The 24,992-nt window shown below is 38.6% G+C and overlaps 1 protein-coding gene across 3 annotated transcripts in view; it reads left to right on the top strand.

The window, feature by feature from the left end:
• The window catches only part of HSPBAP1 (HSPB1 associated protein 1), a 55,634-nt gene that overhangs the window by 9,861 nt on the left and 20,781 nt on the right, over positions 1 to 24,992 (top strand). For all 3 annotated transcript variants that reach the window (XM_082839719.1, XM_082839718.1, XM_082839717.1), the window contains exons 2-3: positions 2,459 to 2,644; positions 10,051 to 10,232. In XM_082839719.1, coding sequence (XP_082695845.1) covers positions 2,459 to 2,644; positions 10,051 to 10,232 — 368 coding nt within the window. The remainder of the gene's footprint in view (positions 1 to 2,458; positions 2,645 to 10,050; positions 10,233 to 24,992) is intronic.

The following is a 24,992-nucleotide window of genomic DNA, read 5'->3' as shown; positions in this document are numbered from 1 at the left end:
GCCTTATTACCACTCCTCTCACTTAGCTGTTGCAATAACTCTCTGAGTCAGTTCCAGTCCCTACAGCTCCACACATTGCTACAGAGCCCTCATTTTTATTGTTAATGAATTGAATGTACCAGGGGACTGTACTATGGGAGAAATATTTAGTAAATTATTTTTCTACTTTTGAGACATTTGGTGGTTTGTATTTTCGGGTTTTTTATTATAGTAATAGATATTTTATGCATATGTGTGTACATATATATAGTATAAATGAATATGTATGTGGCTTATGATTATTTTGTTAAAAGCAAATTCCTCTAACATGAGTTATTAGGTTAATGGGTGGCTCTTTGAGACTTTTGCTTCATTTTCCCAGTTGTTTCCCAAAGGTAGTACTAATTTATATGTCACAAGCAACAGGTATTATCATGAATGAATTGTAGCTTTTCATGGTCTAGCAAAACTTTAAAAATATATAATAAAAAATGTGGCTTGTCCATTTTCATACACAGGGAATCCAGGCACTCCAAGTCCAGGAAGACTTGGTACATTGCAATCTAGGTAACCCTGTGCTTACATTTATAGGCTGGCATGGGTTAAGACCTTTTTTAAACAATTCCTGGTTACAGCCTGTTTTCCTTAACAGGGCTCTTCAGTAGGTAAAGGTCACTTAAAGATAAACTTGGGCCTTCTTTTACATAGAGACCTAAGAGTGCCTTCTGTCTTCCCTACTCCACGTAGCCCCACCTCTGGCACCTGCCCATCCCCTGAAGCACCCACACTGATGTCCTCACATGAGAGCCCTGACTACCCAGAAGGGGCCACAGTGTTCTTAGATGTCAGCTCCTGAGGGCTTAGAGCCTGCTCGCTTTCACCACTGGTTTAGGAGAGGTTTCTGGGTTTTGTCCTTGTCTGAGAAAGGAGGGCCAAACTGACCTAAATTTTCATTTTCTTTAAAAACAAGCCTCACATTCAGACAACTACAAATTACTCAGGTTCTTCGATGAGTCCTTCTCCATCCCTCCTCCTTTTGTCAGAAAGTTTAGAAAAAGGTTGGTTGAAGGGGGAATTTGGATTATTCATGAGCTTTTCGCAATTTTTTGAGTAAGTGTAATTACAGATTAGGTAACTGAAATAGAGGGTTTAGCTGATTGTACTAGAGAATCATAAATTCATGTTTTGGGGATCAGAGTATGAAGCATTTTTCAACTTTCCCCCCAAACTTTCATCTTGAGATGTCTTTAAAGAGAAACTTACTTGTTCTTTAATTTTTTTTAAATATATATTTTTATAAATTTATTTATTTATTTTTGGCTGCGTTGGGTCTTCATTGCTGCGCGCAGGCTCTCTCTAGTTGCACCTAGAGGGGGTTACTCATCGTTCTGGTGCACGGGCTTCTCACCACAGTGGCTTCTCTTGTTTCAGAGCTCGGGCTCTAGGCGCGCAGGCTCAGTGGTTGTGGCGCACTACTGTGGGCTTAGTTGCTCCGTGGCATGTGGGATCTTCCCAGGCCAGGGCCCGAACCTGTACCCTCTGCATTGGCAGGCGGATTCTTAACCACTGCGCCACCAGGGAAGTCCCCACTTGTTCTTTTATTTAACAAATATTAATCTTTACCCTCCTATCCCGGATTAACATTCTATGATTGAAATTTATTGAAGTCCTCAGTAAGTCACAGTGTTAGTTTGTGCATATTCCCTTGTACAGTTTATAGATGCAGTCAGAATCAAGGATTAACACTGATATCCACCCTAGCACATATTTTATCTTTTTAAATCTTGCAATAAAATAATCCCCTCTCCCGCTCCCCATCCACTGCTGTGTGAATGCGGTAGTCTTTTTGGCATGAACATGTGCTATATCAAGTAGAATTGTTGCTGAGTCCAGCAACACTAGTTGTTCAAGAGTAGGTTCCATCAGCATTTCTTACATAATTCTCTATTTAGGAAATAATATTGTCAAAAAGTTGCATCTTTTAAATGTACATAAATACTTGGAAAGCCTTTTTTTTTTTTTTTTTTTTTTTGCGGTATGCGGGCCTCTCACTGTTGTGGCCTCTCCCGTTGTGGAGCACAGGCTCCGGACGCACAGGCTCAGCGGCCATGGCTCACGGGCCCAGCCACTCCGCGGCATGTGGGATCCTCCCAGACCGGGGCACGAACCCGCGTCCCCTGCATCGGCAGGCGGACTCTCAACCACTGCGCCACCAGGGAAGCCCCTGGAAAGCCTTTTTAAAAAAAACATTTTTGACATTGAAGATTGTAAATATTTTCCAACATTTACAATTTAATATTTGAGAAAAATCGTTGAAGAATTCTGGCTCTTTGAGGCCAAATATTTATGTGAACAGTAATAAATGAAGAGTAAATGAAGTGCAATTACACAGAAAGATTTGCCATAATAGAAATGATATTAGCTATTTATTCTTCATATTATATGAAATAACTTTTTAGTTATTTATTTCTCTCCCTAGGTAAACATGTCAAACCTTTTACACCAGAGAAAGCGAAAGAAATTATAATGTCTTTACAACAACCTGCAATCTTCTGTAACATGGTTTTTGATTGGCCAGCCCAACACTGGACTGCAAAACATCTTTCTGAGGTCCTTCAGGGCAAGCAGATACGATTCAGGATGGGAACGAAACGCACAGATACAGGTAGGACTACAAGGAATCATCATCATAATGTCTCTTCAGTAGCATTCCCACATTCTCAACCGTGGTTTCTTTATCTCTAGAGAATCCTTTATTTGAATCCTCTTTTGGACCATTTTCAGATAGGAAAACTTCATTAGAAATTTTAAAAGGACAATTTAAGATAATTTTTTTAGACTAAACAACCTATAATTTATAACCCCACATAAAATGTATTTGTTCATGTATCATGGTTCATTGATCATAGTAGACACTTAATAAATATTTGTTAATGTGCTATTATTTATGTGATTGAAAGAGACCAATACTAATCTAACAATCCCTTCTACTTTTGACGCATGTACAATGTTTCCTTTTATCTGTCGCCTCACCATTTATAGTGCTCAGTCTGGGTGTAATTTTACCTCTCTGCTTTATCAGCTGCCTGACCTCTGTTGCATTGCATAAATGTGAAACATACGTGAAGCTGTTTTTTCCATCCTCTTAAGCAGTTTGATTTTGCCAGCTCCCTCTTCTTCCCTGAAGACTTGTAACAGTTTGATTTTTTGCCTTAAGCCAGATAAAGCAATTACTGTTAATCTAAAGACAGTTAGTTTATAGGAAAGAAACAATTTACATTAGAAACTGTTTCTAATCTAAAGAAGTCCATGACCACTGTCTGGCTTCAGAATATGTGTTTAACTTCTATTTAAATATGGGTACATTTGATAGTCTAGAAATTCATAGTGTCTTAAGCATTGCTGTGAAGTGGCTCTAAGAATATCTGTTAATAACTCAGAAGGAACTAGAAAATTACCCAGTTTCTCTTCCAGCTTCTCCAGGCTTTGTTTTCTCATGTTGATCTTCTAGTATATCTCATATAATTATTGGGTTTTTGGTGTCTGGAACCCCTTTGTACTCCAGTGACAGGTAGAGCAGGATTAATAGACCCGAAACTCTTTGGCATCTCATTCTAGTCACAGACCAAAATGTTTATTGTATTTTTTAATTAAATGCTAGACCAGCAGCAGCTATGTAAAAATCAGCTTGTGCTCTTTTCTTCTTGATTTTATTTAGTCAGATAAATTTTCCCCTCATTGAAGTGTCTGTTAAACAATAATTTGAAGAAAAATAGAAATTGTAATTTTTTTCACCTCCTGGTTAGACTCCAAATACAATACTATTACTAAGAGCTATTGAGAACTATTGTGTCAGGCACTGTTCTGAGGGCTTTATACACATTAACTCTCTTAATCTTCTTCAAACCCACTTGGAGTGGTACTATTATTATCCTGTTTTATAGCGGAGATACAGTAATTTGACATTTTAAAGTTAGTACTGCAGCATAGAAGAAAAAGGGAAGTAGAAAGTCTCTGCAATTGAGAGAAACTGCTCTGAGTTTTTACTAAAGATAATTTGTTCTTTTTTAAAATTCAGACGATATTCACATAAAATTCACCATTTGAAAGTATACAATTCAGTGGTTTTAGCATCTCCACAATGTTGTGCAACCACACCACTATCTAATTCCAGAAGATTTTCGTCACACTGAAAAATCTGGTTCCCATTAGCAGTCACTCCCCATTCACCCCCTTCTCCAGCCCCTGGCAATCACTAATCTACTTTCAGTTTTTATAGATTGCCTATTCTGGATATATATAAATGGAATCATACAGTTGTGGCCTTTTGTGTCTAGCTTTTGTCACGTATCATGTTTTCAAGATTTACCCATGTTTTAGCATGTATCTATATTTTCTTTTTATTGCTGAATAATATTCCATCATATGGATAAACAAAATGTTTATCCATTCATCAGTTGATGGACGTTTGGGTTATTTCCACATTTTGGCTATTATGAATAATGCTACTGTGAACATTTAGATACACGTTTTTGTGTGGACATATGGTTTCACTTCTCTTGGGTTAAACCTAGAAGTGTAATTGCCGAGTCATGCAGCAACTATGTTTAACCTTTTGAGGAACTGCCAAACTGTTGCCCAAAACAGCTGAACCATTTCACGTTCCCACCCCAACGTGTGAGGGATCCAGTTTCTCTACATCTTTGCCGATACTTATTCCATTTTTTATTCTAGCCATCCTAGTGGGTGTGAAGTATTATCTCATTATAGTTTTGATGCATTTCCCGAATGACTAATGTTGTCAAGCATCTTTTTATGGACTTATTGACCATTTGTATATCTAATTTGGAGAAATGTCTATTCAAATCCTTTGCTTGTTTTCTAATTGAGATTTTTTTGTTTTTATGTGTGTTTTTTTGTGTGTTTTTTTGCCTTTTTGTTGTTGAGTGGTAAAAGAGATCTTCATATATTCTGGATACTAACTCTTATCAGATATATGATGAGCAAATATTTTCTCCCATTATGTGGGTTGTCTTAATAATTTGTTCTTTTTAAAGTTATTTCTTTGAGTATAAATACAGTACTTCCACAAGCAGTGTAGGGTAGTGATGTAAGAGAGCTGACTCAAGTCAGCTTGCCTGGGTTCAAAGTTTGGCTTACTCTGTGACTTTGAGCAAGTCACTTAACTTTTCTGTATCTTAGAAATGTTTTCAAGATTAGATGGGTTCATATTCATCAAACATTTAGAACAGTGCCTAGCACATAGTAAACGCTCAAAAAATATTATTTAAAAATAGAAATAATTTCAAAAATTAAAATATACCTTCTCATTTTAGAGAACACTGGAAAAATGGGAAGACCCAAAGAAATTTAAAAACACTTAGTCCTATTACCAAGAGGCAATCACTAATTACATTTTGATATATGTCCATGCAGGCCTTTCTGTATTTTAAAAATAAAATTGTGTTAATTTGAACAGCCTGCGTTTTCGCTTTTTTTTACTTAACATATTCTGAGCAGCTTCTCTTGACATTAAATATGACTTTTAAATGGCTACCTAATATTCCATTGTATGGTAGTACCATAATTTATTTTTAAAATTCTCCTATTTTGCTTAGATTGCTTAGCAGTTTTAAATTTATAAATAAGACTGTACTGAACATGTTTGAAAATAAATCTTGTGCAAGTTTCTGATTGTTTCCCTAGGATAGATTCCTAGGAGAATGATTGGGTCAAAGGGTGTGAACATTATCACCAGGAGCAGTACTATCCAAGAAGCTTCTTATGCCAGAAAGGTCTGAGTCATTCAGATGGCCTCTCTAAGTGGCGTCTGGTGACTTGGTGACTTACACCTGAAGTATCCAGCATCCACCTACTTCTCTGTCCGAGGCCATCCTCCAGTTGGGGTTACCCTGCTCTCTCACCTCCGTGGTTGGAGTAGCCTCATCCCTAGTCCCTGTGCACTCCCTGCCCTCCCGCCTCAGCCATTCTTCATACTGAAACCAGAGACAGTTTGTTTTTGTTTTGTTTTTGTGGTACGTGGGCCTCTCACTGTTGTGGCCTCTCCCGCTGCGGAGCGCAGGCTCAGCGGCCATGGCTTACAGGCCCAGCCGCTCCGCGGCATGTGGGAATCTTCCCGGACCAGGGCACGAACCCGTGTCCCCTGCATCGGCAGGCGGACTCTCAACCACTGCGCCACCAGGGAAGCCCTCCCTTACCTCTTTAGAACAGTTCCTCAGAGCATCTGAGAGGCCATCTCCCAGATTATAGTCCTCAGTAAGATACCCAAATAAAACATAACCTGCAACTTTTAGGTCATGTGTTTTTCTTTCTTTCTTTCAGTCAACAGGATTTTAAATGAAAATTCATGAAGTGCTATAAATTATGTAATTTGAAAAGAATCTGCCTTGTGACAATACTGTATCTTACTACATAAGAATGTGTAATCTTCACTTACCTAGTTTGTTTTACCTCAGTAAAAAGATTTGAGGGAAAAAAAAGATTTGGAGTTTTCATATAAGTCTACAAATTTCTTAAAATATTATACAATTTTTATAGCTGTCAGGAAATATTTTTGCCTCTTTTGTTTTTCAAACTGTGATTGATATACAAATAAAAGCCATTTATTTTTTGCATGTTTATTTTTTATCCAGCCAGTTAATAGTGTACCTAGTGTTTTAGTTTATTCTTGTGAGCTTTTTAGTAAGACAGGCATATGATCTTAGAAGCAATGATAACTTTGTTTCCTTTCTATTGAGCATGTTTATTTCTGTTTTAGGTCTTGGTTAGAATTTTTCTAGAATGCTTGAAATAATAGTATTAATAACTAGCATATTTGACTGTAATGTGTCTCTTAGTTTATTTCAGGAAGCAGATAATGACGTCACAGTAGCTCTTTGAAACATTTTGGATCAGATTCATTTGCCAACATATATTCTCAGTGACAACACTATACCTCAGCTGGCAGTGATCTGGCAAGCAGATGTAGAAATAAGCCTAAACATTTGTTGATAGGGAGTGGAGTAACAAGCAAAAGTCATAGTCGGTACCCACATTCCAAGTGTTTCTTGATTGTGAAGTGATGAAGTCTAACAAAATGGAGAAATGTTTGTTTCACTGCTGTGCAAAAAAATATTTTAGGACTCCCTTTTATGAGAGTCAAAAGCAAACTCAATTTATACACTATTTCCAAATCCTAAACTCAGCTGAGCTTCCTCTTACCTAACATTTTGACAGTAAGTAGGATGAAAGTTGCAGCTGCCTAGGCTACTTTAATGTTAAACGAAAGAACAATAATAATCAAGTTAGAAAGGAGTAATTCCATTGCATAGAATAAACTAAGAAAAACAACTGTACTACACAGAAAGAAATTGTCATGTTAACAGAATGAAAACAGTGCCTTTGGTGCCATTATTACCAGAAACGGGTGAAAAGATTCTATTTTGAAATCACTATGTAAATGAAAAAGTCTGTCATTTTCATTCATTCCATTAATTGTAATTTTCCCCTGACAGTAACAGTTCTCACGTGTAGTTTTTTGCATTTTTAGATTTTCATTCTTTTAAGTACAGAACTTGCTGTGATAGAAAATGAAGTCTTCTGATGAGGGTGCAGTACGGATGTGCCTGTGAAAATTGGTCATAACTGAAAAGTCCTCAGTCTACCCTAGGGGCAGGTGGCTCAAGCAATGGCTTTAGTATTCCGTTGGATCAGTTGGATTGAATTCTGTGAAGTGAAAACTTACAGGACAGTAGAATGTGTTCAGGCTCACATTGGAGCTTACTGAAATGATTTAGAAATGATTCCATCACCAAGCAGCTTTCTTGCTACATGGGTTTTTGTTTGTTAAAAAACCGTGTATTCCAATGCTGTTATGGTAAATTCTTGATGATGATGTTGATAATATTAAGAGCTTTTATATATTGATGGGTCAGTGTGTGCCAGCCACTATTCTAAATGCTTCTCAAAATTTTTCAAGTTTAAATAGTTCTTAAACCTGCAGGGTTTTATCTTTTAGATGAATGTAGCCTAGTAAAGTTTTCCTGCTTCTTAAAGTCAGGTGACAAGTTGATGAAATAAATGAAATAAGGGTAACACACACCCTCCCCTCCATTATTTCTCTGCCATTATATGGTTTTAGGATAAAGAAAGGAGGGAGAAACGTGATTGGGATAATCCTAAACAGTTTGAGCAGAAATGGATGGAAAAGATGTTTGAATATCCTTTTCTTCCTTCTACCAATTCAGCTAACTTTTAAAGTGCCCCAAGTAAATATATGAATGAATAATAAAAAGTACTAATAATAGTGTCTAACTTTTACTGAGCATCTGCTATGTGTCTAGCATTGTGCTGACTGATTTACATGTGTTAGATCTACATCTCCTCTTGAAAGGATTTCATGTTTTCCAAAATAGATCATAATCAGGTTTCTTGAATATTAACATCCCAATGTACATTTAAAGTATTCAACTAATTGCAAAAAAAATCTCATTTCATCACTATTTAGGAGAATAATTCTTGTATAAATGTGTTCTACCCATAATAACAAACCACTATGGACAGACAGTAGACTTTTCTTCAAGCTTTCCTGATCAGCCCTCATCTCCGGTGGTCTTTGCCTTTTCCTAGGTGTCTATGGCACAAAATTTGGGATCTAGTTATATGATGCCTCAAATTCCCTATTATTCTGGTTGAAGTTTTCTTTTTATCTAAATATAGTCTAAACTCAAGAGTATTATCTATTTCTTTTATGTTCCTGCAAGCCTGAGCACAATGCTAGTTACAAATTAGGTACTTAATAAATGATTCTGAAATAAATGGGCTAATGAATAATTGAACAGACTTTAAATAGCTGTTATCTACTTAATGATTGAGGAGCTCTGTATGATAAATGTGCAGTATAAAGTTGAAAATTTTCAAAAGACAGTTTTTTGTTGTTGCCTTTTTTTAATTTGAAGAAGTAGTTCTCAAACATTTTGGTCTCAGGATTCCTTTAGACTTAAAAACGATTGAGTACCCCAGTGAGTGAGCTTTTTTGTCAATGTGGGTTATATCTAGTGATACTTAGCATTATTAGAAATTAAAACCAAGACATGTCTACTTAAAGAAAAATGCTCAGTGTAAGAGCTGTGAGTTTAAGTTTTATTCAGGGTCTTAAAGGACTATAGCACAGGAGATAGCCTCTCAGGAGCTCTGAGAAAACTTCTCCGAAGGGTAGGGAAGAAGCCTGTATACATATGATTTTTGGCTAGGGAACGTGTGCAGTCAAGCAGACATCTTGGTAAAAGATTACTGCTAGTCACAAATAACAAATATCTACAGTTAATGATTTTAGTGCTTTTCTTTAGGAAGATGCAAGAATCTGGGGTCATTGAAGTTCTTCCCGAGATACACATCTCACTAAGAGGCTTGCTTGTCCAAAGCACAGAGCACGCTGTTATGGTCTTAATTTCCTCTATCTGAAGCACAGAGTGCTTCATCCTGTTATGTCTTAATTTCCTCTGAGAGTTCACTGGTTGGTCAGTGACTGCAGTGGGTTATGACTTAATCCTTGTAGAACTGTTTGGTGAGCAACGCTCTTTGTTCCTCTTTATTTACAGACATTTAAAACTATAAGAACATAAGCACATAGTCCACTAGCTGTCGGAGCAGTGACATCAACACAATTTGTGTAGCCCATGGAAAACACCATACTTTTGTGAGAGAATAAGTGTGAAAAGGGCAAATACTGTCATAGTATTATTATGAAAATAGTTTAGACCTCACAGACCCCTGAAAAGGTCTTGGAGAAGTGATAAACTAAAGTATTCCACTGGATTACTGCATCAGGCTATAGAAAGGGTAGTCTTTATTCTTAAGGTTAAAATTGTGTTTTTTACTTTTAAATTTAATCAAGAGTATTGTTAAGTGTTGTAAATGGTTCTAATTATTTAGCAAGTACATAATTAATTTCTAATTAATGTTAAATAATAGTTAATACTTCCTGGTTGAAATTATCCTCATTTAAGAAAACAACAATATTTGGAAACTGTGTTCAATGTACATTTAAAGTTGGGTTCTCTTACATTGCAGCTCCTCAGTTTGAAACCACATGTAGTTACGTAGAAGCTACACTTGAAGAGTTTCTGACCTGGAACTGTGACCGATCTAGTATTTCTGGACCATTTAGAGACTATGATCATTCCAAATTCTGGGCTTATGCTGACTATAAATATTTTGTCAGTTTATTTGAAGACAAGACAGATATTTTCCAGGTAAGTCAGTACATTTCTTTTAATCATAGTATAACTTGTTCTTGAGAAAAGATCACAAATTAGAATCTCCTTGGTACTTTTTTCCTCACTGTCTTTTTCTCTCAAAAGTAGTCACCGTGAGTCTTGACTATCCTATTTACTCAAGCCCAGAGATTTGCTCAAAGGAAGTATAATGTTTGGCCTACAAAGATGAGCAGCCTTCTTCTTATTTTCCTAGTCACCAGACTTCCTGCACACTCTCTCCTTTGCCTTTAAACAGCACCTGAGCTGATTTGGAGTATATCAGAAACATAGACTGTGTGTCCAACTTCCTTTCCTCCTGACCTACATCTAAGTCCTTGTTCTGTCAGTGAGGCAGATGGAGATACAAAGCTGATTACATGAAGAAGCATTCAAGCATTCCTAGAATCCTAGAAGCCTTCCGGGCTGCTGCTGCCGTCTCTCTCTGCTCTGGGGTGTTTAGTACAGGTTTATGGCCTGAAGCAGAGAGTGCTGGGCTCCCAGTGTTTGACTGTAGAAGTCCTGCAGAAGGATGGGGGTGCTTGCAGAAGTAAGAACGTGGAAGTTCTTTGCCACGCGTTGACATAACTGACGGCAGTTTGCAGACTCCCATATCCTCTTTTCAAAGTGTTTTCTACCTCAAACTGCCAGTTCAGTTTGTGGGGTGATTTTGGAAACTCCCTGCTCTGGTTTCTGTGTGTCTTAGGCATCGGCCAGCAATGGGAGTAGTCCCAGAAAGCTGTTTGAATGACTCTGCCTTGCCCAGCGTCAGATCAAGGTTCTAGAGTCCTTCATCCTGCCCCTACAGGATATATTTTGCCATCACAGGAGGCTGTTCACCCACCTGCTCTTCTCCTGCCGGTCACCACCACTCTCCCTCTGGACTTTCCTCTCATACAGGCTGATTGTCCTTGGACTCTTGAGTCATTTTCCATTCAGCTTATATTTTTTCTCTTTCACTTTGAGTGAAGGTTTGGATGCTGGTGCTTTCATAGTTATAATATTATCATACAGCTATCAATACTTTGTATCTTTCCTTTATTAAATTTTTTAATGTTTCACTTAAATTTTGGTTTTTGTAAAAAATAAGGAAAAACACATCACTTGCCCCATAATTGTTAGTTGAGGATACTTTTTTTTTCTCACAACAGTAAAAGAAATGCATTGGTTTTGAAAACATTCAGTAGATGTTTTCTGAATCCAAAGTCTATACCAAATCTATTATTTACTCATTTTCAAATGATAACTTTGAGGTAATTTTTTTAATAACCTTAATTGTGATTACTCTATGGATCTTTACTTTTTTTTTTTTTTTTTTTTGCGGTACGCGGGCCTCTCACTGTTGTGGCCTCTCCCGCTGCGGAGCACAGGCTCCGGACGCGCAGGCCCGGCGGCCATGGCCCACGGGCCCAGCCGCTCCGCGGCATGTGGGATTCTCCCCGACCGGGGCACGAACCCGCGTCCCCTGCATCGGCAGGCGGACTCTCAACCACTGCGCCACCAGGGAAGCCCCTACTCTATGGATCTTTAATCCTAGACCTTTTAGATATCATAGTTAACTTTTAGAGTATCTTATTAATATTTCTCATACCCTAACCAACCCTGTATATTAGACTAGTAGTTTATTACTCCATATTTCAGGTAAAACACTGTAATAGTAATATTTATCAAGTACTCATACTTGGTGCTTTTCTAAGTGCTTTACCTTTATAATCCCCACAGTAACCCTATGATTTAATAATTATCCCTATTTTAAGAAAAATGAGGGCTTCCCTGGTGGCACAGTGGTTAAGAATCCGCCTGCCAATGCATGGGACGCGGGTTTGAGCCCTGGTCTGGGAAGATCCCACATGCCACAGAGCAACTAAGCCCGTGCGCCACAACTACTGAGCCTGTGCTCTAGAGCCCTCGAGCCACAACGAGCCACAACTACTGAAGACCGTGTGCCTAGAGCCCGTGCTCCGCAACAAGCGAAGCCACCGCAATGAGAAGCCCATGCACTGCAACAAAGAGTAACCCCTGCTCGCAGCAACTAGAGAAAGCCTGCGGGCAGCAAAAAGACCCAACGCAGCCATAAATAAACAAACAAACAAATAAATAAATTTATAAAAAAAAAGAAAAGTGAGGCACCAAGAGATTAAGTTAAACCTTTTCTGAAATTATACAACTAAGAAAAGAATAAACTAAGCAGTATGCCTCCACAAGCTTTAACTACTGCACTATATGCCTGCAGGGGGTCTGGATACGTTCAGTCCTGTGAGGACTACCCAGCTGGGATGAAGGACTTCTGTCTGTGCTGGATCTAGGCTCACTCTGCCTTGGGTGAATCTCTAATCTGACCCCATCAGTTGTTCTGTTTCAGCCCAGGCATGGTAGCACTGTGCAGAAATGTGTCCCATTTATTAAGTGTGGGTATAAAAGGCAGCCTTTTGGTAATGTGCTGGAATTCTAATTGAGCCCTTATAAAATATGATATTTTTAGTTAATGAGTTTTCTTCAGCTCACATTACGGTGATTAATTCTCTAGATTAGAACAGGCAAATCTGCTGTGAACAATCAAGTCCATTAAGATTATATCCTTTTTTTATCTCAGGGTTTTCTGAGCATGAAGTGATCTTACATCAAAGGTGCCTAAGTTGTTTTACTTTTACCACTATAATTCATTCAGTCACTAAATCTTACTACTTATTGTTTCAAGCCTTCTTCCGTCTGTCATAAAACGGTGGGTAGTTAAACATTAAAACTGATAATTTTTTTAATGTTTATTTAGAATAAACTCATTGTATGTGAATTTAAGTGACATTTTTATGAAAGTAATTATATTCCAAATTTCTTTTTAATGTTATGAGAGTAGTGGCATTGTTTTACATTGTTGGCTCTTTAGTGTCTGGCTTAATAGAAGACAGCTTGTTTCTTCTGTCTGCTTCATTCAGTCTTGCGATTTTTGGTTTGTTTTAAGTATACGAAGAATATCTTGCTTTACACACATGTGCAGCTGAAAAAGAGAGGAGCATTTTGGCAACCTTTTTAGATAATTGTGGATTTTTTTGATACTCCACCAAATTTGGGTTGTTTCTACCACTAATGAGTAGTCTCTTAAACGTTCGTTTGTTGCAATCAAGAATCGGAACCCATGGGCTTCCCTGGTGGTGCAGTGGTTGAGAGTCCGCCTGCCGATGCAGGGGACACGGGTTCGTGCCCTGGTCTGGGAAGATCCCACATGCCGCGGAGCGGCTGGGCCCGTGAGCCATGGCCGCTGAGCCTGCGTGTCCGCAGCCTGTGCTCCGCAACGGGAGAGGCCACAACAGTGAGAGGCCCGCGTACCCCGCCCAAAAAAAAGAAAAAAAAAAGAATCTGAATCCATGATCAATGAACCCTTCCTAGTCTTACAGTAAAATCCATTGGTCTATCTTGCATGGAATGGATCTTTTGTAATACTTTTCTTTGGCCATTTGGAAAATACTGGTTTACTAAGCTATATAGATCTTCGAAATGTTGATGCCTCTTTGTATACTTTATTATACAAAAAGTGACATTTGTTAATAGCATCACCATTCTCATCAGAAAAGTCTTCTAAGTTTTAGGAAGCTTTCTAGCTGATGAGTTTCAAGATACAAGTTTCCAAGATAATTTTTATTCTATTCAAAATATTTTCTTGTGATTTCGCTTGCGATTTTTTCATTGACTTATGGTTTACTTAGAAGTATAATGTTTAGTTTGCACATATTTGGGGATTTTCGAGCTGTCTTTCTGTTATTGATTTCTAATTCTATTGTTTTCAGAGAACATACTTTGTATGATTTCAGTTCTTTTAAATTTATTGTTTTATAGCCCAGAATATAGTCAATCTTGATAGCTTGGGCACTTGAAAATAATGTGTATTCTGCTGTTTTTGTCTTTTATAAATGTCAATTAAGTTGATTGTTCATGTCCCCTGTATCCCTACTGATTTTACATATACTTGTTTTACCCATTATGTAGAGACGGGTATTAAAATTTCTCAACTATAATTGCATATTTATTTCTTTTTCAGTTTAGGTTGGTCAGTTTTTGTTTTGCAGCTAGTAGCAGTTTAGGGTCATACACATTTAGGATTATTATGTCCTCTTAATGGATTGATATTTTATCAAGATGTGATGAACCTCTCTTTCCTGAGTTCTTCCTTGTTCTGATGTCTACTTTGTCCAAAGTCTGCTTTGTTTAGTTTGCCTTTGGTTAGTGTTAGCATGAAGAAGGAGTACTTCCTATATGCTTCCATTTATATAAAATTGTAGAACTTGCAAACAAATGTATAGTGACAGAAAATAGATCAGTGGTTATGTAAGAATGAGGGGGTAGAGAGAGGTTACAAAAGGTTATGGGAAACCTTTTGGACATGATCAAAATGTCATCTTGATTGTAGTGATGGTTTCTCAGGTGTATACGTATGTAAAAAATTCATCAAACTGTACACTTTAAATATACACTGTTTATTGTACATCAGTTACGCCTCATAAGGCTGTTTAAAAAAAAAAAAGAATGCAATGCTATTAGTACACTTTGGTTCCACAGCTTGACAACAGCAGTTTTATTCACCATTGTTTTTGTGCCATCAGTGCAAATGTCAACACAGTGAAATAGGAAAATAACACCTTAGTAGTATTATGAAAATAGTTTCAGCCTCACAGATCCTCTGAAAGGGTCTCAGAGACCCCCCCCCCAAGAGGTCTGTGGACCACTTCGAGAACCTCTGGTCTACATCATCCTTTCTGAAATTACTCTCCTCTAGTCTGACTCCTCCTCTAATTATTTCCAAAACAGTTTCTTATGAAAATATTTAAATATGTTAATTATATTCACAGACATTTCATGCCTTTAAATTGTGTAAGGATAATAGCATTTAAGACTCTCCCCAGTATGACTGACATGACCTGTCTCCTCTGCATGTGTCCCTGAGTAGTCTCCTTGCAGAGTGCTGGACCACCGTGTTCTCTCGTCTTCTGGCCTTTGCTCATGCTCTTCTCAATTTCTGCCTGTTAAAATTCAACTTCTTAGGGCCCGGCTCAGATTGATCCGTGGCTATGAAGCCTTCTCAACCACTTGTACTTACATCCATCCATTCCTTGCCTTCATTCCTGTATGTTTTATTTGGATTGTTATTTAAATGGTGCGTGACATAGAATGCCTATGACTTGTTTCTCTAACAGCATCGTAACCTCTTTGGGAACAGGGACTATGTTGTATAATTTTTTATTCCCCCAAACTGCTAACATAGTGCTGAATCCATAATGGGTATTTCAATGATTACATAAGTGTATTTTTTTTCCCCTAGTCTTACCATTTCTTGTTTTGCTATTTGGTCTTTAGGGGCCCTTCAGAGGGTGTTTTAACTTAAACCCCACCTTCACCCTTGTCCAGTTTTCTGTGGCTTCTAGTTAATCAATTGTAGCATTTTTCAATCTTGACAAGAAATTCTTGGCTCTCTTCAGCCTTCTAACGAGTTTTATAAGTTTTTACTTACAGCTTCTACTTAAATTCATTCAGTGATAAATATGTAATATTTATATATACTGATAAATACACTGGTAAATATAGTGGTATTATTGGAAAATATCCTGTAGCCTTAAAGTTGGCCAAAAATTATGATTTTGACACTTAACTGACTTTCATATATGACAAATGAAATTGGCCTCGTTTAGCTATAGATCATATCATTGACTGATCTAAGTAAAGCATCTATTTGGAACATTTTATTCTCTACTTCGTGAGGAAGGTAGGGAATTTGTGACAGTACCATAAAATTTCTTTATCTCTGACTCGTTAGGTAAGAATGACAGGTGTTACATTTTATAATCATCTATAAGTATCATCGTAATTGAAGCTATTAAGAATCAACATATAGCAAAAGGGATTTGCCCCAAGAACATTTCCCAGGTAGATTCCATTTTATGTTGTGATTCAGATTGACTGCTGAGAGTCAGGGGCCTTGTTAAGTCACCAGGACACAGAATCTCAAAATGCAGCACATGGAAGATTAGTTCTAGCCTGTCCTGGGCTTTATAACATAGTTATGAGAGTATGTTGAAATTGAGCCAGGTGGTTTAGTGATGTTTAAAGGGGTTTGATGGCCCATGATGCTTTCTGACGAGGCAAATTGGAATGTAAGAATTTGGGTATTCATCCAAGCCTATCTGTGGGTAGAGTCAACTACCTCTTTTCTGTTTGTTACCTGAGGTAATTTTTTCAAGGGGAAAAGGGCCTTAAGTACTTGCTAATTTATAATGTTCATTTAAGGGGCTGTTTGAAGTATTTATCCTTTATAAGTTTTACATAGTAATTATAGTTAATTATACTGTTTTAAAGTTCCATTTTTGTTTGGGGTTTTTTTTCTTTTTTTATTCAGATGTAAGTTCATTATAGTATTATGTATATTCAGTTTTCCTATGTGTGTGATCTAGGCATGGAGACTAAATAGAATGAGACAACTTTTAACGTGATAGGTAGACTCCAATTAACCATGACCACAAGTCACCCAAACAGCCCGGTAAAAGAACAAATAGTTTTGAATTGGGGTGTTCTCAGAGCCTAGAGCTTATACTAGCTCACACCAAATCTAGGCTCTGAGAACACTCCAACTCAAAATGTACCATTTTTTAGTGGTAAACAACTTAAGAATGAATTATTTTCTGGTAATGGTAGGCTTAAAAAAAAGCCACTATTCTGTATTATCAGTATCTTACCAGTTTTTCTTAAGTTCTTTGGTTAAAACAGTAAAATTGGGCTTCCCTGGTGGCGCAGTGGTTAAGAATCCACCTGCCAATGCAGGGGACATGGGTTTGAGCCCTGATCTGGGAAGATCCCACATGCCACGGAGCAACTAAGCCCATGCGCCACACCTGCTGAGCCTGTGCTTTAGAGTCTGTGAGCCACAACTACTGAGCCCACGTGCCACAACTACTGAAACACGCGTGCCTAGAATCCGTGCTCTGAAACAAGAGAAGCCTCTGCAATGAGAAGCCCGTGCACCTCAAGGCAGAGCACCCCCACTCGCCCCAACTAGAGAAAGCCTGCGTATAGCAACGAAGATCCAATGCAGCCAAAAATAAATTTTTTTAAAAAACCTGTAAAATTATGGAAGATTTGGTTGCTTGTACAGCATTTTTTAAATGGTGTTTGAGTCTGCAACAATTATTTAACTTGTTAATTGGAACAGGTTTAGGAGTGACTTAGTTTCAGCATAAAATTAGATCTAGTCACCTAGATCAGTAACTCAGCAATTTTTGAACATTCGTTGTGCTGTGTTAGGTACCAGGGATGCCAACTTGAATAAAAGACTTGGCTCCCGTGGGAGTTTAAAGTTGAATGTGGAGCCAAGCCTTAAGACAGAAAAGTGTAAAATGTGCTATTAGACTTTAGTACTTTTTCTGACACTATTTTATCATTTAAATGATTGCAATAGTTTTAGAATATTATATATAATCAAGAAGATTGAAGCATATACGTTTTCTTGAACTTTTAAAATTACAACCAGATTTTTAGATTCTCTTATTTAAAATGTTGGAGACAATTTTATTAAGCAATTTTAAAAACTCATCCTCATTGCTGTTATGTGTACTTAAAGGAATCCAGTTTCAAAATATTGGGATAACAGAAAGTAGATCGGTGGTTGCTTGGGGCTGAGAGTAGAGGCAGGCAGATTGAAAGCACAGGAGTAAGAGGGAACTTTTTGGGGTAGTAGAAGTATTCTATATTTTGATCATGGTGGTGATTATTCCAGTATATACATTTGTCAAAACTTGCTGAACTGTAGTCTAAAATGGGTATGTTTTATTGTATATAAATTTTACCTCAATGAAATTAATTTAAAAAGAAAACTAGGCAGTGGAAAATATACTGTTTCTAAATATTTCCTTATGTTGGTATTTAAGCAGTTTCTCCCCAACTAACTCTTATCTTCACAAGTAGCACAAAAGTGCGTTGTGATCCTTTATGTCCTGGTTTTTTTATTGGGAAATATGATCACTCTATGTACACAAGAAATAAAACCATTATTATTTATAAATTACATATTATGTTCAGGACATCATGACAAGGCAGAACCATCCAGAGGAAAGAGGAGAATAAAGTATCTGTACTACTTTTGTGTTATAAACCAAGTTCATTTTCTTTGGCCAGCCAGTTTTCAACTATGAGTAAATGATGAATTTTGCTTATAACTCTCATTCTGTACAGAAGCTGTGCCATATTTGGTCTTGAAACACTGTAGTGTGTTATTTCCATCCCTCTTAGGTGTCTCTCTTTTTTTTGATAGTTTTTAAAAAATTAATTTGGTTGTGCTGGGTCTTAGTTGCAGCAGGTGAGCTCCTTAGTTGTGGCAGGCTGTCTCCTTAGTTGTGGCTCGCTGGCTCTTAGTTGTAGCATGCAAACTCTTAGTTGTGGCATGCATGTGGGATCTAGTTCCCTGACCAGGGATTGAACCTGGGCCCCCTGCGTTGAGAGCGTGGAGTCTTAATCACTGCGCCACTAAGGAAGTCCCTCTCTTAGGTGTCTTTAAACTGCAGATAAATTTCCCAGAATATGTCTGGGAAGAGGCCAGGAATTGGGGCTGATAGGAAACCATTGTGGTTGGATGTGGGGGAGGATGAAAAAGCAGGACTGAATTCCTGGTTAATTCCTTTAAGTACTGGGGTAACATGTGATATTGTCTTCTAGAATTACCCCTAACCACTAGAGTATCTAATGGACTACTAAATTATAGTACTGCAGCCCTACATTAGCACTTCCATAATAACTGTGGTCTTATTTTTTAATTAAAGAGTTGATTATCAAGACCTTTTGGTTCTTTTTACTCTTTTGCTGTCTTTTGTAATTTTCATTGCTTGTGTTCTACACATTTTATTTGTATATCAATTGTTTGGACTCAGAACTTTTTTTTTTTTTTCCTGGAGGAACAATGCAGATCTTGGCGGTTAGTTCTCCAGGCTAGCCTGGGGAAGCCTACTGTATTTATAATATGCTCAAAGAATAGTATCATGAAACTCTCTTTACTTTCACCCTGAAGTTTCTACAGACGTATTTCTTCAAGGATATCTTTCTCTGATATAGGGTTTAGGACTGGCATAACTGCAAACCCAAGATAAAGGCTCTGACAGAATGAGATTATTGGGGAAAGACAAGGTTCCATGGGTTAACCTCCTGAATCAATTTGGGTTAGGCTTAGTTGCTTGTAACAGAAATCCCAGAATGGAAGTTGCCTAACTAAACGCATAATGGTGAATTTTTTCCTCACCTAAGGAAAGTTTGGAGGTACACTGGCCGGGGCTGGAATGGAGGCTTTGTCATCCCAAAGAACCCAGGTTCTTCCTGTCTTTCTACTCTGTCTTTAGCATGTGGCTTTCATCCTCAAAGCCATCTTGTATTCCAAGAGAGCCATCACACTGTATTTCAGAAAGGAGGAAGGAAGGACAAACGTGTACTCCCGGCTCTCTGCCTCTCTTTTAAGGAACTGTCCCAGAAGTCCCATCCAACAACTTTTGCTTAATGGTTAGAATTTAGTTTCATGGCCCCACTGAACTGCAAGGCAGGCTGGAAAACGGATGTCTCTTAGCTGGGCACGTTATCTGTCTGAATAAAGTTGGGAATGAGATATTAAGAAAAGTAGGCAGTTTATGGCGCACTCTGTTCATGGAAGGACATGAAAAATTGAAGGAAGATTTACAATTTCTACAAAAAGTACAGTTATTCCAGGGCCTCTGCAGGCAGCAAGTATAGGGACCAGAGAGAATTGCAGCATTAAAGGGAGGGTTCCCAGAATGAGTCTGTACAGCCATCCTTAGTGCATAGGTAAGAATGCCCTTGTCAGCTGGGGAGAGAGGATTTTGAAGCCAGAGGGATTTCTTAGGCAGCCACAGGGCTGGCAGTTTCAAGGGGGGGCCCCTGTGGCCAGATCCCTGGGGCAGGATGATTGATGGTCATTTTATTTAGTGGTTAAGTTGATAGGTTAGCAATCTGCTATACGTCTCACTGAAGAGAGGAAGGGAAAAGCACAAAGTTCATCTCTCTCGATTAAGTACTAATGCATTAGTACTTATTGAGGGATCAAGACAGAGAAAGACAAAAGCAAATATCAAGCATTCTTGACCTCTTAATTTATTGTACAGTTGTGTGATCATGATAGAATTGCCTTCTGGCATATTGGGGAGGGAGTAATTGATTTGTTTATGTTGTTATTTCAAGTTGGTGTCTTCAACTAGATTTTAGAGTTCTTGATAATAGAGATGTTTATGCCTTACACTTTTTGAGGCTCCATCCCCTATTAGCATATCACATATATTATCAGTCAGTAGTTTTTGATTCTAATAGTTGTGCTATAGCAGTGATTCTCAACTCTCCCAGATCTTGCACTCCCCTTAAACAGTTTGTAGATAATACGATTACCTACACATGTAATTCTTTTAAATTGTTAAAATACCTTACCCATAATATAAAGGAGAATTTTCGAGGAAGTAATTTATAATAACATATATTTTGATGTGTTAATGCTCAATAACTACACTAGAAGACATAACAACATAGTCAAGTCCAGGTGTGTGATTAAGTGGACCTCCAAAGCCAACATATAATGATTTTGAATGGATAGTCCATTTATTCCAGAAACCAGGCCCAACCTTGATGCACGCTGTGGTCTGGGATGCGCCTCCTCTGATGTTGCAGACCCTGGGGGAGCTTGCTGAGTTCTCTGTGAGGTTGTCGCAGGTGGCTGTTGTCAGCCACTGTGTGTTGGGAGAATTGTTTAGACTTGGGCACGGGCCTGGGATGACCAAGGAGCTCCAGGACCATACCCACCAGACCTGTATTTTCCCAAGAAAAAAATTCCAAAGGCAAAGCAGAGTAATAAGTCTTCCAGCTGATTAAAAAACATGAAGCCAAAGCTGAGAGTAGATGAATGCAGAAACTAGATTCAAGCTCTGTTGTGTGCTGTGGACTCTGCCAGTTGCTGGGGTCTGTGAGGTGAATATGTGTTCAAAAGACAGAAAATAACTGTAAAATGTGCATGATTGTATATTCACTCTACAAACACCTGTTTTTCAACTACTGTGCTAGGGCTAGAGAGTCACAGCCTTGGTCTCCTCTCCTCAGGGAGCTCATATTCTATAGTGAAATCAGACAAGTGAGTCTAACCGATTGTCCTAACTGTTATGAAGTAAACAAAAATGGGCCAAAATCAGTACAGCAGAGGGACTTCTAAAAGGGTAAGTTGGGAAGCCTTCTCTGAGGAGGTGATATTTATGCTGATTCCTAAAAAATGAGAAGCTAGCCAAGTGAATGGAGGGTCAAGAGCTTTCTAAGCAGAGTTCAAAGCCCTTGAATGTGAGAAGACTTTGCTTTTTTGGAAAAAAAGAGAGAAAGCCATTGTGATTGAAGCCTGGCCAGTGAGACTGAGAGGGTTAGAGGTGTCAGAGAGGTGAGAGGGGCCTGGTCATACAGGCCCATGATAGAGGGCATTTGGATCTAATTCTAAGTGCAGAGCAAAGCGGGGACAGGACTTAATATTTTAAGATCACTCTTTGCTGCTTTGAGGAGAATGGGTCAGACAGGCAAAGAATCAAAGTTCTTTGGGAGAGAGAGACCAAAAGAGAGAATGACCAGGTTGCATGCGGCAGGGGAGGAAGGGGTTGCGGTGGGGAGTGTGGAAGGGTTCAAGGACATGAAACTTACATTGGGTCTTGAAAGAGAAATGTGAATTGGGGTGTGGGAAGGGCAGCGAGGAGACCAGCCAGGCAGAGGGAACAGCAGAAGCAAAGGCAGGGAGGTGTGTAGCCCATGCTGGGAGAGCACTAGAGAGGTAATGTAGCAATAGTCTCATACCAGAACCTGCAACCCCTTTACTGTTCTGAAATGCAGTTTGCAGGTGATATAATTACTTCCACAAATAATTTTTAAAAACTATTAAACTACCCCAGCTATAAAATACAGGAGAATTTAAGCAGAAGTATGTGATTTAATGTGTAAATATTCAAGCGTCTCTATACTAGAAGACATAATGAATTAATCAGATGCTTGTACCTACCTACAAGGAAAAGGTTCAGTTTTGAAGAGTTAAGATAAAATTCCATAGAATATTTCCAATATTTTATATTTAACATTTTGAAATGAGGCTAAATGAGTATGTTTGTATCTATACACATAGAGTCACCCTGACGAGACAGTATAAGCACAGACTGATATTGGTGTATACATTGCTAAATCAAATATCATAGGAGTTTCAATGCTGCTGGTGACTTAATTTTTCAAAACGGTGAACAACTTTTGATGAAGCTGCAGGAACACAAAGTACAGTCCTCCCTCGACTTACTTAGTAATTGTGTTTCTAGAAAATTCAGTATGTGTTAAAACCGTGCAAAAGTCCTTTGAGGATATATGAAATTAAGAGTCAGAGCTCTGGGGCTTGCCTGGTGGTGCAGTGGTTGAGAGTCCGCCTGCCGATGCAGGGGACACGGGTTCGTGCCCCAGTCGGGGAAGATCCCATGGCCGCTGAGCCTGCGCATCCGGAGCCTGTGCTCTGCAACGGGAGAGGCCCGCATACCGCAGAAAAAAAAAAAAGAGTCAGAGCTCTAATCTCAGGTAACTAAAATCAGATTTTTCAGTGTTATGAAAATTGTGCAAGATGCAAAACTTCCGTTGTTTTGTTGAGCTGGATCCCTGACCCCCATCCACTGAATACCAGGGCACCCCCCTCCTATTTATTATGACAACCAAAAATGTCTCCATGTTTTTTAACAAAAGGATAGAACTGTCCCTCAGTTTCCACACCTGTACAGTAGCTATAACTACCTTCAATCTCATAAGGATTAAATGAGATGATACAAAGAAAATGTTAGTATCAGGGCCTGTCTCACCATATGGATTCAATAACCTGATAGTTAGCAGCTGAAAATATAGGTTTAGCAGTTGAAAATATAGATTTAGTCGTAAATAGAAGAGAAGTTAGGACTGGAGATGAAGGTTTAGGAGTCATGTATGTAGGTTCATTTAAACATTGCAAAGCACCAGGCAGAAACTTAACATTCAATTTAAGAGGGATTAAATTAGGGTCCCATGGCCTTCTCCTAAACTCTGTAACATCAAGGATGAAGAGATATGGCTAGGCAACAGTTCATAAGAAAAAGGCAGTCAAGCCTAGATTAGCCATGGTATAATTCAGCTGCTTTTTTTTTTTAAAAAAAAAGCACTGTCTGACAGTGTATTAATAGTGTAATGTCCAGATCATGGAATGTTGAGACCCATACGCAAGGAACTACATAGGCTGTGTCTGGGGTTCATTCTGAGAGCCAGGCTTTAAGAGGGCTGTTGACAAAGGTAGTCAAGAGGAGAGAAACTGGAAGGAATATTTAATGCTACTGAGTCTAGATATTTGAAAAAAATGATAAAGGAGAAGACATGACCATTGTTCAGATAATATAAAGACAACAGTTTTTGGCAGAAGAGAACATAAACCTGTTGTTTGTGGAAAACAAATCTAGGACCTTCTTCTGGAAGTTACAAGAAAGCAAATATTGATTTTGTAGTAAGCAATCAGCCAGACGCTTGCTCTTTTCAGGGATGATGTAGAATAGAATTTCATGGATAGAGATGATTTCTAAAGACTTTTTCAACTTTTGAAGTGGATGTGGGAATAGACTCCAGGATGGATCACCCCGCCAGTCACCTGTGTTAGTTTCACCGATGTGGCTGCCTAACAGGGTCACTTGTTTCTAGCAAGACCCAACGCAGATTCCTCCTGGGCCTGCACTCATTTCAGAGATTTGACTACCTGTAAATAGCTGAACTCAGTTGGCAAGAAATCCCAACTCTCAAGAGCCTGTGGGGAAAGAAAGCCAAAATAGGTAACACTTAGTGCTATCTATTTTCTGACAAATTTACTTTGACTTTCTCTCTGCCACTTGCCCCCAAACCCTTCACCCTCTGGTTTTCTCAGCCAGTTTGCAGCTGAAGTTTAGGTCACCCTGATCTAATCATTCCAAAATAATTTTTCCTTTTTTAGTCATTACTGTGTTAGATAAGAGGTCAGGGAAGCCTCACGTCAGTTTTTCATATAGTCACCCCCCGACCTGGTAGAAAAACTTCCCTTCTGTGATTCTTTCTGAAGTAGTGCTCTAGAACAGTTTCTCACCTGGGGTTGGTCCACCGACTCCCTCAAAGTGTATGTGAAATTGTGTGTGTGTGTGTGTGTGTGTGTGTGTGTGTGTGTGTGCACGCGCGCGCGCGCTCACGTGTGCGTGTGCGTTCATTTCTCTGAGGAGAGGGATATCGGCATTCATTAGACTCCCAAAGGGGTGTATCTGTTAGATTAAGAGTCACTTAAACCAGCCTCTTCTTAGGTAAGACAGATCCCCATTTTTTGTTTTTATATTGCGTGTCTTTCATCTACCTTTAGTTAAATTCCAAACTGAGGTGTGGTGAATTGTTCAACAAGGACCAGGTTCATTGGAAGCCTCCCTAGCTCCCCGCTTGGACTGGGAGCCCTTCTTCTGTGATCATAGAGCACTCTCTGCTCACTGCTGTGAGAGCACTTTCTGCATTATATCGGAAGGGTCCATTTATGGGACTATCTTCCATTAGGAGATTTGAAGGGAGGGCCTGTGTTGTATTAATTTTCATATTCCAAACATTCAGCATCATACCAGGTATGTAATAGATGCTCAAAAATGTTCTTGACCTGAACCATTTACCCATAATAAGCCAACAGATTCTTCTTTCCCTCCCAAGCAGCCAAGGTTT

The sequence above is a fragment of the Leucopleurus acutus genome (assembly GCF_964270905.1).
Source record: "Leucopleurus acutus genome assembly, chromosome: 5".
In the NCBI taxonomy this organism is placed as follows: domain Eukaryota; kingdom Metazoa; phylum Chordata; class Mammalia; order Artiodactyla; family Delphinidae; genus Leucopleurus; species Leucopleurus acutus.
Note: the sequence above shows the minus strand (reverse complement) of the source record. Positions and strands in the feature narration are given on the sequence as shown.